This window comes from Pleurodeles waltl, chromosome 11 (assembly GCF_031143425.1).
Source record: "Pleurodeles waltl isolate 20211129_DDA chromosome 11, aPleWal1.hap1.20221129, whole genome shotgun sequence".
Lineage (NCBI taxonomy): Eukaryota > Metazoa > Chordata > Amphibia > Caudata > Salamandridae > Pleurodeles > Pleurodeles waltl.
This window is the reverse complement of record NC_090450.1, coordinates 992,117,232-992,133,600: the sequence shown is the minus strand read 5'-3', so window position 1 is coordinate 992,133,600 and position 16,369 is coordinate 992,117,232. Positions and strand designations below refer to the sequence as shown.

The 16,369-nt window shown below is 47.4% G+C and overlaps 1 protein-coding gene across 2 annotated transcripts in view; it reads left to right on the top strand.

Moving 5' to 3' along the window:
• ULK1 (unc-51 like autophagy activating kinase 1) overlaps positions 1-16,369 on the top strand; it is a 219,300-nt gene that overhangs the window by 131,758 nt on the left and 71,173 nt on the right. Inside the window, exons 14-16 of one of the 2 annotated variants that reach the window (XM_069215341.1) lie at positions 7,075-7,135; positions 8,043-8,132; positions 15,657-15,779. In XM_069215341.1, the coding sequence (XP_069071442.1) occupies positions 7,075-7,135; positions 8,043-8,132; positions 15,657-15,779 (274 nt within the window). Of the gene's footprint in view, positions 1-7,074; positions 7,136-8,042; positions 8,133-15,653; positions 15,780-16,369 lie in introns of both variants that reach the window. The other variant, XM_069215340.1, reaches the window with a different exon arrangement.

The following is a 16,369-nucleotide window of genomic DNA, read 5'->3' as shown; positions in this document are numbered from 1 at the left end:
ACCTCGGTCCACACTGTTAGCAACCGGCCCCCCATAATCTCCCACCCTCTGCGGATTCCACCCGCCCCCTTACCTCTGCACAGGTACCCACTTAACGCTCCTCACCTCCAACTGTACCCACCTACCCTTAACTTCACACAGCAGCCCCTACCATTAACCCCGTACACGTACCGATTAACTTTAATCCCTCAACCTTGTATTTATTTCTTTTATCATCCTTGCCCTTAACCTTTCACCCTTAACCTCCACCCTTACTCACTGCCTCTCACCCTAGACCCCTAACCCTTCAACTGTAACTATTAACCTCTTCACTCATAGCACCTCACATGCTACCCTTACACCCACCCCGCATTTTTACCCCCTTAACCCACGAATCCCTTACCCTTGGCCCTTTACTTCTAACCCCTTACTATCAGCATTACCCAGAGCTCCTTACCTTCAGCCCTTTACTTCTAACCCTTACGATCAGCATTACCCAGAGCTCCTTACCTTCGGCCCTTTACTTCTAACCCCTTACTATCAGCATTACCCAGAGCTCCTTACCTTCGGCCCTTTACTTCTAACCCCCTTACTATCAGCATTACCCAGAGATCCTTACCTTCGGCCCTTTACTTCTAACCCCTTACGATCAGCATTACTCAGAGCTCCTTACTCTCAGCCCTTTACTTCTAACCCCTTACTATCAGCATTACCCAGAGCTCCTTACCTTCGACCCTTTACTTCTAACCCCTTACTATCAGCATTACCCAGAGCTCCTTACCCCCGGCCCTTTACTTCTAACCCCTTACTATCAGCATTACCCAGAGCTCCTTACCTTCGGCCCTTTACTTCTAACCCCTTACGATCAGCATTACCCAGAGCTCCTTACCTTCGGCCCTTTACTTCTAACCCCTTACGATCAGCATTACTCAGAGCTCCTTACCCCCGGCCCTTTACTTCTAACCCCTTACTATCAGCATTACCCAGAGCTCCTTACCCCCAGCCACTTACGCCTTACCTTAAACCCATAGTCTGTTTCACTTAATCCTTACCCTGACCTTTTACCACTTACCCTTCAGTTACCCTTTTTTTTAACCCCTTTGCAACAACACGTACTTTCACCCGCCTACTGGTACTCCTAACCCCTTCACCACCTTATCTTTACCCCACCCCTGACCCACAGCCGTTTGTACCTAACCCCGTAGCTTCAACTGTACCCTGTTACTCCCCTCCGCTACCCCTCTACTCTTAACGCCCCACCTCCGACCCCATATCCCTAACCCCTCAGACATGATCCCTTCCAACTCTACCACTGACCTCTAGCCCCTTACCCTGGTCCTGTCCTGGTGCCCCCTAACTCTTCATGTATGCATAGTGAGGTTGGGGGCCTGGGCTCCCCTTACCCTGGTCCTGTCCTGGTGCCTCCTAACTCTTCATTGATGCTCAGTGAGTTTGGGGTCCTGGGCTCCCCTTATCCTGGTCCTTTCCTGGTTCCCTCTAACTCTTCATGGATGCTCAGTGTGTTTGGGGTCCTGGGCTCCCCTTACTCTGGTCCTATCCTGCAACCGACGAGGGAGTGTTTGGCGATGAGTTGGATGCAAGCAGACACTGCCTGTCCTGGTGCCCCCTAACTCTTCATGGATGCTCAGTGAGTTTGGGGTCTTGGGCTCTAATGGTGTTCATGTGAATCCGAGCCCGGCCATACTCTACAGAGCCCCCAGCACACATCCGTGTGGAATGGTCTCTCCGACTACATACAGACATACATTTGAGACAACATACATGTGAGCTGCTGCAGCCAGCGGAAATAGAAGCATCTATAGCACACTGGATCATGTCCCTGAAGTGCATTAATATCAAAAGGTAGACACGTGCCTTTCAGTGGCCCCTGGGGCTCGTTGTCCAAGGGGCCGCTAACTTCCTGGTAGAAGAATCCTTTTCCTAAAGTAAGCAGCTCAGCCCGGTGGAGCCAGGAGACGGAGCCACGCTTTGTGGGGCGCTTCTGCCTGGCCTCCGACTCCAGGAGGGACCCCGGTGGGCAGAGCTCTTCCTTGAACCCTACCTGGCCTATCGCCTTCTGGCATGGCTGGTACTCCCTCCTCTCAGTCGCTTCCCACCTCCTCATGAGGATGGACTGACTGCCGCCTGCAGTGTTTGTTCATTTTATTCTTCAAGATCCCACACTTGGGTTGAGATCATGGACATCTTCACCGAATGAGTGAGTAGCTTCAGGCGGTCAGTCTTGTATGTGATCCTAACGTCTTAACTTTCCATATCCCCAGCAGGACGTCAGCCTGTGGGCTGAGAAGTGCTGTGCATTCGTGTCCTCCTAACCTTTGCCCCCTGTCTAAGGAAGTGCTGAGAGACGAATGGGCAGCGCCTTGAAACTCTCCCTTCGTTGTTGTGCTGATAGTGACTCCTGTATAGTTACTGGCCACTGAACTCTAGGCTCGTGTCCACTAATTATGCAGCTCATTAGAATAGGCAGATTTTTTCTCAGCATTATGTATCGGAAAGTAATTCCTTTACACATATTTTCAAAGTTAATATCTTTCTGTTTCTGAAGATAACACGTTTTATTTTATTTGACTGAAACAAGAGGGAATGATGCGTTTCTGTTGCTTCTGAGCGCTGAAGCAGTTGATCATTAGTTTTCTGATGAATAGTGGGATACCCAAGGGGAAAGGGCAGGGTTGCAGTGCTCCTGTGTGGCAAGGGAACACCTGGGGCTCTGGGAGAGAGGTCCTGCTGTCTAAAGCAAGGTGTGGGCAGACATTACCTCCAAGGCTTGCACCATCATGAGCACAGAATGAAGACACCAGCGGTGAAATGCCAGCCTGACCCTGTCATGTCTCTGGTGGCTGGATCTCAGGAAGGGTCTGAGCAGAAAACCTCTAGATCCAGCTATTGGAGAAAGCTGCCTCCCAAGAGACCTTCATCGTTGACCAATCCAAAGGTTGTCTAAATTACAAACTTCCTCAAGCAGGATAGCAGGAGGAAAAATAAATCCAGGTTGATGGCCTGTTAGTGAACAATTTAGCCAACAAACCCGCTCCACGCAGCAGACCAGGGACAGGAAAGTCACCTCCCTGTGGAGAAAGCCACCTTGGTGTAGAGGCATGCTTGTACCGAGTGGACTTACTCATTGTTGATTCCTTAAAATCTTGCGATGCATAAAAACAGTAAAGCATCCTGTACAATGAAACAAAGTTAAAACCAGCTCCGCGAGTTGAGCGACCCCGTTACATGAGTTAAAAACATCAATGCATCATTCCCTAAGGCAGTGGTTCCCAACCTGTGGTCCGGGGACCCCTGGGGGTCCGCGAAGCTGCCTCAGGGGGTCCGTGACTGCTTAGAAAATTAAATAATATTAACAGATTAGGTCCCCAGTTTTCAGTAATGACTCAGTGGGGGGTCCCCGAATTCCAATAAACATTCATTGGGGGTCCCTGGGCTCCAGTAATGATAAAGTGGGGGTCCACAGAAGTCAAAAGGTTGGGAACCACTACCCTAAGGAAAGCACAGGCTTTATTACAGCAGTGAGCTTACAGAAAGCAAACATTTGATTGCATCATTTATATAGTTTATAACTCAGCAGTTTGATTTTTATTTAGTTCTTCCGAACACAAACAAAAAATATTTACACCGTACCCAACATCTCTTGCGTTAGACTCACGCCTTAGTCATCTACGCGTGCTAAGAGTCGGCGCGGGCGTGACCAGATGACACACATCAGCGTTCCCTTTCACCCATGCGGCAGTGATCGGATAGTGTTTGGATTATATCTAGGGTACCATAGCAGGAGGCAGAGACAAATACATTTAATTTGTTATGTTACTGACAAAGGAGGAGATAAATACAAGGGCAGAGGGAAGCAAGCCTGCAGCATAACTATCAATTACATATTTTGAAATTGTCTTTAGCTTAAACTCTGACAATCCATCTTAAACTTTCAGGTACCAGTGGTCTGGCTGCAGACAAAATGTTGTGCGAATTCCAAATAATTGCATTGGCTAGAAAGTTCTAATTGTAAATACAAATTTAGCCTAGGAATTTAAAAGGACAGATTATTTATTAACCTTTCAAAATTGATGCAGGTTATAAGAAAATATAACATGGCCATGTCTTTGTGCCGCAGTAAATTAAATTGTAATCTAATCTGGCTTTGAAAACATCACTGAAGGTCGTTTCTAAAGTGACAGGTAAACAGAATATTGGACATTGTCAAGCCAGGTAGATAGGTTCCTTGGAAATGCAGAAAGGACACAGGTCATTGAGGGAATTAGCTTTGACGTCACTACTGATAAACAAGGCCTAAACACAGAGGTGCCAAACTGTTCTATGGATGGCACAAAACATCGGTGATAGAGTTCACTTTGGTTTTCAGAGCTGTGTTAGGCAATTTAGTCTAATCCGCCATCCACACGATATCGATTGCAGCGTTTTAAACAATCACAGTCTCAGTCTCACACTCCTCTGTTCTGTTCTCCAGGCTCTTCCTAGGACTAGGCCTCTGAATCTGCAGTGACAGCATTGAACCTTTCCTTTGTTAGACGCCAGCTAGGCTCTTCGTTCTTTCCGCATGTCTCGTTTGGGGGCCATTCTTTTTCATGTTTATCTGCCAGACATTGAAATGCATTTCATCAGTTTACCTTGCCTGGGTGACCCCTTTCTTCATCCACATCCTGATCCACACCGGTAGCTTTGCAATAGCGGTCTCTCCAAGGGGCAGACCCACGCCTGGTGCAGTATGTTGGGATGATCATCCACACCGGTAGCTTTGCACTAGTGGTCTCTCCAAGGGGCAGACCTTCACGCCTGGTGCAGTATGTTGGGATGATCATCCACACCGGTAGCTTTGCACTAGTGGTCTCTCCAAGGGGCAGACCTTCACGCCTGGTGCAGTATGTTGGGATGATCATCCACACCGGTAGCTTTGCACTAGTGGTCTCTCCAAGGGGCAAACCTTCACGCCTGGTGCAGTATGTTGGGATGTACTTTCCTTCTAAAGTCTTCATTTTGTAGGAGAGACAGTGTGTGAAACAGTTTCTTCTCATAAAGCTGCAGGGCTGCTTTGTACAGTGTGACCACACTGAGGTTTTCCCTGATGGGCCCTGTTGCTGATGTCCAGGAAGAGGGTCAGGTGGCGTGGAGTGGCAAACTGCCCAGAATCTTGATGTAGTTTCTTTGGGTATTCACTTTATCTTCATGTTCTTCAGGTCACTTTATTCTAACAGTTGGTAATACTTAAATACAAGTAAATCTGTATATAAAACAGTGAAGCATTTTAAAAATGAACATTTAAATGTACGGACGTGGTCTGCATCTCCTTAAGTGCCTCATGCTCATTTGGATATCTGGGCATCCGGTTCCTTGAACCTACTGTGCCCCAGTTTCCCCCCCTTGCATACTGAGCCGTTGGTTAGAAGCTTCTGCTTCACAGACTTTATCTGGACAGTGTCACATATATCACCTAATTATTTTTACCGCTTTGTGTGTTCGCGAGCTCCTGTTTTACACATTTTGGAGCTCACCTCCCCCAGCACTCCTTTGCTGTAGCTAGAGCTGGAAGCATGACATCTTGGGAATTTCAATTCTGCACAAATACTTCCTGTTTTTCTGTCATGTTGGTTCATCATAGCTGTTTTTTTCTCCTCTGGAAATGTGCATCACGTATGTTTTTTTCTTGTCGGATTTACAATCTTCTTGTGTCATGCATTGCCTTCCAAAACTATTGTAAAGCGCTTTGAATAAAAGTGCTACTGAAAGAAACAAAAAGTGGAATGAGAGGAGATACCATCTTGGGGCTGAAGCTAGCCTTGACATTTTCACGTTAAATTTTATCTGTAAAGGTTGAATTTGCCAAGAATCCTGATAAGTGGGGGCAGACAATGGCGTGCTATGCGCAGTACAACCTTATTGGCTTGGGTTAACGAGGGTAGTTTAATCTCATCCTTGTTTTTTTTTCCCCTTGAGAAGAAGTTGACTTTGTTACTTGAAAATATGCAACAGACTCCCAAATGTTCTGCAATGATCAGTGACCTACGTGCAGTGTCGTAGTTAAAGGCCAGCTATTAAAGGGCCCAATGGATGCACTCGTGGGGCCTGCTGTTTTTCGTGGTTTGCACAACCCTAGACGGCTCAAGCTTTGAGTTGGCCTGCACAGCTAGTCCAACTTATGATTACAAAATATTCAGCGAGATTGGATGTTTCATTTAAGAAGGTGTTGCCGTCTCTAGAGAGAGATTGACTCGTCTCGCGCCACCTGGTTCTCTAATTTTTGCTGACAGATCCTCCGGAGCTTCATTTCTAGCTGCGTGTCCCCCCGGCAGAGACATTAACACTGCAAGGACTGAACGGAGCTGTGTTATGTTGACTTTCTCAGTCCTTAGAAATGCTGCTGGGAAAGGACCAGCTGGATAATTCCATGGTTGGCTTAATTGCAACAATTAAGGTCTGTGCACCTCCCAAGTGCATTAAAAATGATTTAAGGGTTTGTTGCTGTCAGTGCTTGTTTTGACAGGTTCTTTGCTATGTCAGCTGACTGTTGCTCTGGGAGAAGTGAAACAGCTGAGTTTTGGTGGCCTTCTCTGAAGACCTTAGTGGGCCTTTTAATAAGGGTTTGCATCCAGTGAGTGGCCTCATTTCTCCTGGAAGGACCATTTTTGGTCAGTCCAGTGTTTTGGTGTCATCGTCCTTAGTCTGAATAAGTTTCAAGGATACTAAGTGGGAACTCCCATGTAAAATAACATGTGTAATCTTATCTTCAGACTCAACCAATCCAGAGCCTGTTTGTAGATTATTCAAGATGTCTTCTAGAGGAGGGAAACCAGTGAGAGCCCTAATAAGCAGAGCCCCCCCTCCCACGGGGTAAAGGTTCCCAGGTTTGCCAGCCAATAAACGGCCCTACTAGTTTGCGCAGCTACACTCCTGGGAGAAATGTGGCCAGAAAGAGCGAATCAGAGACAGAATTATAGGCGCACTCACCATGCCGAGCTCCAGGAAAGTCTGCTTTGCTAATTGCTTCTGTGAATACAAATGTAACCGTTTTAAAGGGTGAGAGGATAACGCTGTCTGCTTATTTGAAAAATCCAGGTGAAATCGCGGCTGAGGCTGCAGGAGTGAAACCAACCCAAGACTGTCTGATGTACAGCGGGTAAGTGTTCTACACTGATGAAGCACAGAATTCATTTCAGTTTTAATTAAACCAGAATCCCCAGTGGGTAGGACTTGTTCAGGCCATGCTCTGTCCAAATAGATCCCTTGCTTTCTAAAAGCCACAAAGGGACATTATCTGGCCTTGAAATGCCTTGCCTAGCAGGCATCAATATCTTGTGGGGCAACAGTGTAATATGGATTGAAGTATTCTTGAGTTGCTCAGCCACCATGAGAATTGCATTGTTTTTGGACCCTACACTTTTGTGAGGGCTTTTGTACCTTCCAGAAATGCTGTTCTGCTTTTCAGGCCAGATCTGCACTGCTTCTCACCCAATGATGATCTGCTGTCTTCTCCCAACGCTCTGACAATTTTATTGGTAGCACCCCTCTCCCCCAAGTAATTCTGTACTTTGTATGGGCTTCCCGACTCCCACCACCTGAACTGCCCTGATAACCTGTAGTTCCCAAGAGGTGCTGCGTTTCTCAAAGGATGCCGTACACATGATATCCATCGTTCATCTTCCCTGGAATAGCAAAGTCCCACGAGCAGTCCATATATATGGTCCTCAAACCTGCTCCCGGAGCTGCCCTTGTTATCTGCTCCCTGAGTGTGTTTGCTTCTACGCTTGTTCCTTCCATTGACACCCCCCACTCATCACAGCATCTCCAAGAGATGGCCTATACACCCGACCAAGAGCTGTGCTGGTTACCTTTGGCCCTACAGAACAGCAGTAGTGATGTCAGGCAATCAAAACCTGTTCCCCCAAAAATAGAACTGCACTTGCACAAGCTATCCTCTGAGCTTCCCAAGGTCTGCCCTTGTTAGCTCCCATGTCCCATCTCCAGATGCTGCTCTACCTGTCGCAGTAAGGTTTGCAAGTCACATTCTTTTCTCATTTCTCCAGCAGTTCTATGGTCACGTCTGCAGGTTTGGAGGTTCAGGCCAGGACTCCCTCTCCTTCACCTCCATATAGTGGACGATCCAGCCCATCAGGGTAAGAAAGCTGGCTAGAAGCAAACCCTCATCACTCAACCTCTGTTCTACCACAGGGTAGAGCAAGAGGTCTGTTTGTAACCTGCTAGCAGTTTAAAACTCTCTTGAGCCTTCCAATCTCATGACATCACATGCTGCCTCCTCCCTGGTGCACAGATCTGGTTACTTGCCCAATATTGGTTCTACTGTAGATTTGTATTCAAGTTACACAAACTCAAAATTCTGCTTCTAGAAGTGCCCAGCAAGGCCTCCAGCAGCCCAAACAGGGTAGTGTGTAACTTCGGCTACAAGCAGAGATGGTCTGGTCTATAGTGAGACTAGCATGAGGACAGGACCATTACTACGTTAGTTAAATACTGTTTAAAGAAATGTTTGTAGCGTGTGTTGCTGTAGATACACATCATTGACATACTTCTGCCACTTAGTGTTGGGCTCAGACGTTTGCAAGTTGTTCATGTTTGAAGAAGTCCCTTGACACTTGGGATATGGTGTGACCTCTCCTCTTGTGCATGGACACCAACTCCATATCAGATTGTGTTTTTTTACACCATCGGGTTCTGACGTGCACTAAGAGGACTCCAAGGGTGTCGCGTTTGGAACATATTTTTTCACTGGGCCTGTTCAGTAACCTTCCTAATCCTCGAGTGTCAGTTTCAACTACGCGCCAGTGCTTTTGTTTCCTTGACACTTTAGGAATCAGCATCAAAAGATGATTGGCGACGTCCTTAGGCATCGAGCCTTTGCATCCCTTCAGGTCTGTGAACCACCTTCAGTCCATCTCCATCAGAGAATGCTGCATTGGTGATGGAATGGAAACCCTTTCAGAATTGCCTGCGCTGCCACTCCAAGTTCCTGTGGGCAGATCATCATCAGGTGTGTAACCGGACGACGCATTGTGTCCATTACCTTCAGGTCCAATAAGACTCTCAGCTATCAGAGGAAGCAGTCCTCGGCTCACCAGACACCGGACTTCTTTGCGGAAGAAGGTCGCCTCTATGCTGAAAAGCAGCAAGAGGCAGGCCTGTCGAGTCTTCAATTTTCACAACCACCACACAGCCCTGAGATGGTATGTTTCAGTGAGTCTGAGGACCAGAAATGGAGAACTTCGTCCAGCGCTGAAGACTGGGCTGCACACCTAGACAATGCCCAGGTCTGTATGTATGCTTTTGGCCCCTGGGACCCATATCTCCAAGAGAGGGCCTCTGAAAAAGACCCATGCCAGAGGGAGTCGGGTGTCGAATCCTGACAACGTATTCAGAGACAAGGCAGATTATGGGCCTCCGTCACCTTTGGGCTTTGGTCTGCTCCAGCACGAATCTTCAGAATCGAAAAAGCCTTTGGAGTTGATCAAGACTCCAGCAGAGGATATCAAACTCCTGTGCCCGTTGAGCCCAAGCCGTTGCGAAGGAATCCAGCACCATCAGTCCATTAAGAAGCAGGCACCAAAGAATCCTTCGGCACGTGTGCAGAAGAGCCCGATGACGCTAAAAACCACTGTCGGCACCAAAACACCCTCAACGCTGAAGACAAAAGACCATCAAAGCCTGTAGAGGGGGACATTGAGGTGCCTATTCTTGAAAGACTTCTCCAGGAACTGGATGTCAGACAAAAACGCCTGTTTATCCATCGAGCTACAGACAAAATCTCGCCAAACACACCACCACAAACAGCACCAGACCATCTTGCACTTCAGAGGAGACTAGCCTTCAAGTAGAAGCCTTCTTCCAGACTGCCTTCTCTAGAACCTGTGCTGAAAAGATATAAGGACAGGGCAACAAACCCACTTCCTCTGCCACAAACTCCACCACCACGACCAACACCTTCACTGCACACTTCATCACCACCTTATACACCAGAGTCGGCAGGAGGGTCTCCAGTTTCTTGCTCAGAACCAGGTAGCCCATGTGGTCATTGTGAGCCTCATGATGAGCTCTCAGGACACCGCCCCAGAGACAATCCCTGGCATAATTTTGATATTGATTCCCCAGAGGGCCCAAACATAGAGGACCTATCCCATAATAGCCTCATTCTCTGTTGACACTACAGCTTATCACGAGATGGCTGCGTAGTTCCACAAGGTGGACATGCATATCACAGAGGAGGAGAGCAGTTTCGTTCGAGAATACTCTAAACCTGAGCGCAGCGTGCAGATCCTCCCTATGTTAAAGGGCCTGTTGACGTCTGTCCCTGACAGTTAAAGAACAAGTCAGAACGAGAGTTGTAACTCCAAGGTTAGAGAAGAAATTCAAACCCTCTCCTAATAACCCAATATTTTTTTAGAGAACAGGTTACACCCGATTCTCCAGTCGTCCAGCCTTCCAGCATGCTTCTGCACGATGCACTACCAATGCTCCTTCTTCAAACAAAGAAAACTAAAAGATTGATGCAGCTGGTAAAAGGGTGGATGTTGGGGTGGCAACTCATTGGTGGATAGCTAATGCTGTGGCACTCCTTTATCGCTACAACAGGGCAGGGTAGGAGGAAATGCAAGAGCTACTTAAGCATCTTTTGAAGCAGTATAAGAATGGTGTAGGAAAATGCCACTGTTGGCATGGTTACCCCCTAACATTTTGCCTTTTGTTGATGCCAGCTTTGATTGAAAGTGTGCTGGGACCCTGCTAACCAGGCCCCACGACCAGTGTTCTTTCCCTAAAACTGTACCTTTTTCTCCACAATTGGCTCAGCCCTGGCACACAGATAAGTCCCTTGTAAATGGTACCCCTGTTACCAAGGGCCCTGTGGCCAGGGAAGTCTCTAAGGGCTGCAGCATGTATTTTGCCACCCTGGGACCCTTCACTAAGCACATGCACACTGCCGCACAGCTTGTGTGTGCTGTTCGGGAGAAAAAGACTAAGTCGACATGGCCCTCCCCTCGGAGTGCCATGCCCACAACCCAATGCCTGTGGCATAGGTAAATCACCCCTCTAGCAGGCCTTACAGCCCTAAGGCAGGGTGCACTGTACCACAGGTGAGGGCATATGTGCATGAGCACTATGTCCCTACAGTGTCTAAGACAACTCTTAGACATTGTAAGTGCACAACAGCCATAAAGAGTATATGGTCTGGGAGTTTGTCAAACACGAACTCCACAGTTCCATAATGGTATCAAACTTCTCAGCACAATAAATCCACTTTGATGCCAGTGTGGGATTTATTGAGAAATACACACAGAGGGCATCTTAGAGATGCCCCCTGCATGCCAGCCCAACTGCTAGTGCTAGGCTGACCAGTCTCTGTCAGCCTGCCACTTCCAGACTAGTTTCATGGGGTGAGTGCCTTTGTGCACTCTGTGACCAGGAACAAAGCCTGACCTGGGTGGAGGTGAAGATAATGAGAAAAACAAGGAGGAGTCACCCACTCAGCCAGGTCCACCCCTAAGGTTACCAAAGCTGATGTCACCCCCTCCTTAGAAAATCCTCCATCTTGCTTTGGAGTATTTAGCCAAATAGGAATAGGGATGGGTCCCCCTCCCCAAAGGGAGGGGGCACAAGGAGGGTGTAGCCACCCTCAGGGACAGTAGCCATTGCCTACTGCCCTCCAGCCCTAAACACATCCCTAAATTGAGTATTTATGGGCGACATTGAACCCAGGAAATCAGATTCCTGACGACTTACAAAGAAGAAGGACTACTGACCTGAAAACCCCGCAGAGAAGAAGGAAGATGACAACTGCTTTAGCCCCAGCCCTACCGGCCTGTCTCCTGATTCAAAGAACCTGCACAAGTGACGCATCCTGTGGGCCCAGCGACCTTTGCCAACTCAGAGGACTGCCCTGCAACTACAAAGGATCAAGTAAACTCCTGTGGACAGTGGCCCTGTCTAAGCCAACAAGAAGAAACTATCTTTAAAGGGACTCCCACCTCACTCCAGAAGCGTGAGTCCCCACCACTCTGCACCCGATGCCCCTGGCCCGTGTCCAGAGAAGCCAACGACGCAGAGAGGACCCCCAGGCGACTTCGACAACGTGTTCACCCTGAGCCAACCTTTCTGCACCCCCACAACAACGCCTGCAGAGGGAATCCCGAGGATTGGAAGGAGCACTGCACCCGCAGCCCCCAGGCCTGTGAAGAATTAACCACTGGTGCAGCAGGCAGCCCTCCACCTTGCCCAGTCTGTGGTTGGCCCGAGAAGTCCCCCTGTGCCCTGCCTGCAACATCTGAGTGATCCCTGGGTCCCTCCATTGAATTCTATCACAAACCCGACACCTTGTTTGCCCACTGCTCCGGCCGCCCCTGTGCCGCTGAGGGTGTACTTTGTGTGCCCACTTGGGACCCCCCCAGTGCTCTACAAAACCCTGTGGTCTGCTTCACGAGGACACAGGTACTTACCTGCTAGCAGACTGGAACCTTAGCACCCCCCCGTCTCCATAGGCGCCTATGTTATTTGGGCCCCTCTTTGACCTCTGCACCTGACCCGCCCTGTGTTGCTGGTGCTGGGTGTTTGGGGTTGACTTGAACCACCAACGGTGGGCTGCCTATGCCCCGGAGACTGAACTTGTAAGTGCTTTACTTACCTCAAAAACAAACTTTACCTCCCCAATGAACTGTTGAATTTTGCAGTGTCCACTTTTAAAATAGCTTATTGCCATTTTATGCCAAACTGCGTACATTACTGTTTTGACTCAAAGTCCTATTTACACCTATGCAAAGTAGCTTACATTTAATGTACTTTCCTGCAAATTGAATCTTGTGGTTCTAAAATAAATTAAGAAAATAATATTTTTCTATATAAAAACCTATTGGCCTGGAGTTACGTCATTGAGTGTGTGTTCTCATTTATTGCCTGTGTGTGTGTGCAACAAGTGCTTATCACTATCCTCTGATAAGCCTAACTGTTCGACCACACTACCACAAATAGAGCATTAGTATTATCTATTTTTGCCTCTGTCAAGCCTGTTGGGGAACCCCTGGACCCTGTGCACACTATCTCTCACTTTGAGATAGTATATACAGAGCCAGCTTCCTACAAATGGTGAGGAAGAGACAGTAACTGAGTTCAAGGTGTTATCTAATGCCAACACCCATTGCACCTTGGACGCGGAGGACACTGCATCCATGGGCATTAATATAAGCCTTTTGCTCAGAAGACATGAGTGGCTCAGTGTATTTGAGTACAAGCCAGAGGTTCAACCCCATTTCCTCAAACTCCTGTTTGACAGGAAGGACCCGTGCACCCTTTTTAGGCCTCGGGCTGATGAGATGCTTGAAAAGCTAAGGAAATGAAGAGAGAGAAACAAATCAGTAGTAGCCCTTGAAGCCACTACATTCAGGGGCTCCTTTCGAAAACATCAACCCAGAGGGGGAGTGAACACAACCGCACCCGAGCAACTACACTCTTATCAAAGGCAGCAGCTGTCCTTCCACCAGCAAGCCGGAAGAGACTACAGTCTAGGCACCTACATAGGAACAATAGGGGCAGGGATAAAGGTAGCTTCAGTGAAGGGACTGTCCCTGCCAGGACTGCCTCCTCAATACACATCACCTATGAGGGGAAGGTTATGTGATTTTCTCCTTCCCTGGGGAATCATCACGCCTAACAAGTGGGTTTTAGCCATCATCCAAAATGGCCATTGCCTAGAACTGCACAGAACCCCTTCCCTTAGTCAGACACACGCTCAGCACAGAACATATGTAGCTTCTTCAAGAAGAGGCGTTCACCCTCTGCAGAATGGTGCCATAAAGTGAACGTGCACCACCACAATCAGGAAGCGGAGTCTACTCCTTCTACTTCCTAATTCCCAAAAAAGGATAGCTCCCTCAGACCTATCCTTGGACATATTATGCAGCAACATGGGAAATGTTTGTTTCCCCTTGTGCTTCTGCGAATGTAGATCCATTAAAACCTTCAGTAGGGGGCATTATTGTCTACCTTTTGCATTTACAGAAAGGACGCCTTGCCTATAAGAGTTTGTTTGCATTTAGCTGTCATTGCAGCCTACATACAAAAAAGGGAGCACAAGCCCTTTTTTAAATTCCAGTCATTAAGGCTTTCATGGAGGGTCTCAAAAGGGTCATTCCCCCAAGAGACTCTCCTGCTCCTATGTGGAACCTGAATTTAGTCCTCACAAATCTCATGTCACCACCTTTTGAGCCCATTAATTCATCTGCCCTTCAATTTCTTTTAAGCAAGGTGGTGTTCCAAGTGGCTGTTACCTCTCTTAGAGTTAGTGAGCTGCAAGTGTTAAATGTACAAGAGCCTTTCATACAGCCACACAAGGATAGGAAGGTTCTTAGAACCAATTCTAAGTTTCTCCCTAATGTGATGTCATCTTTTCACCTTAACCAAACCATTGAGCTCCCAGTTTTCTTTCTGCACCCAGAATCTATTGTGGCAAGAGATTTCACACACTGGATGTTCTAAGAGTTCTTATGTGCTACATAGATAGAACCAAAACAGTTCAAAAATCAGATCAGCTATTTGTCACTTTTGCAGAGCTGGAAAAATGGACGATCTATAACTAACTAAGTGGATAGTCAAATGTATTCAGACCTGCTATTTTAAAGCAAAGAGGGTTTCATCCACTCCACCAGCACACACTACATCCACAAAAAGGGAGCAACCATGTTTTTTGGGGGAACACCTATTATTGGATATTTGTGAAGCAGCTTTATAGTCAACTCCACACACTCTTGCTAAGTGCTGCTGTGTAGCTTTTTTAGCCCATCAACAAGCCATAGTGGGACAGACGGTGCTAAGAACTTCTTTCAAGCATCTGCGTCATCCACACACTAGCCACCACATTAGATGGGCACTGCTTTAGAGTCTATGCTAAGCATATATATCTACAGCAACAGATGCTACGAACAGAGAATGTTACTTACCTTGTGAACATCTATTGGTAGCATGTAGTGTTCTAGATTCACTTGTGCCCACCCACCTCCCTAGAAGCATGGGTTCGTTGCATGTAGTGCTGTAGATTCACTTCTGCCCACCCTCCTCAATAGAAGCATGGGTTCATTGCATGTAGTGCTGTAGATTCACTTCTGCCCACCCTCCTCCATAGAAGCATGTGTTTGTTGCATGTAGTGCTGTAGATTCACTTGTGCCCACCCTCCTCCCTAGAAGCATGTGTTCATTGCATGTAGTGCGGTAGATTCACTTGTGCCCGCCCTCCTCCCTAGTAGCATGTGTTCATTGCATGTAGTGTGGTAGATTCACTTGTGCCCGCCCTCCTCCCTAGAAGTGTGTATTCAGAGGTTTTCACAGTCACTGGTAGACTGTTCCCGCTGCAGTTGCAAAGGTTATGGTAGGTCATGTGTTGGTTGTTGGAACAATATAGATTTCAGAGTTATGGTTGGATCATGTGCTGGTTCTTTGAGCATGGATCAGCAGGAAGTATGAATGATTCTTTGATTGTGGTCTCAACACACCAGGGTTGTGGTAGATCATGTATTGGCTGTTGGAGTATGCATTGCAGGAGTTAGGAAGGGTCACCCGAGGTTGTATTTCTAGTTTCATTATCGGTGTCTGCGCGGTAGAGATGGTTTTGAGTTTAGACATTAATTTTCTTCTTGTTTTATCAGCAGACAGAGCCACCTCTCGAGCATCAAATACAGCCAGTCAGTGCCCATTCCTGTCCCAACCCAGATCCAGAACTACAGGCGGATAGAAGAAAACCTTCTGTCTCCGAATCAGTACACGCCTCCCCGGTGAGTTTTCAGTCTGGTCTTTTGCAACTATGTTATGTGATGAGAATCTTCAAGTCTCTGATGAGCATCAGTTAAGCTAAGGTATTTTCTGATGGATAATTCTAACCGCAGATGCCTCGCCTTTGAAATTCCTACAGGTGCCAGACTGGATCCAGAGCTTCCCTCTGTCTTTTTGTCAGTATCTTACCGACCCCAAACTGCTTTTTCAGACAATGTGTTAGAACTATGTTACTCCGAAACACCACAGACTTCAAACTGTGTCATGATTGTAGGAAACAGATGTTGGTTATGGAACCACACAACATCTGCCTGCGGTATCTAGGATCAACCACATCTATGTCACCAAGCAGAAGAAACGAGGCAGGTTACACCCCAATCCTCAGGGGCTGATTCCACTCCAGTGCCTAGTTTGGCCCTAATTGACCATCCTTAGGTGAATCCAAGACAAAGGCAAAAGACAAGTCATGCCATACGCATAAGAAGGCTAAACGAGGTTCCTCTCCCTCCTGTCCCTCCATCCCAGGAAGAAGTTGCACAGTCAGCACTTGAAGAAACTGACTCTATCCTATCATCTGAATCTGAGCTTATCC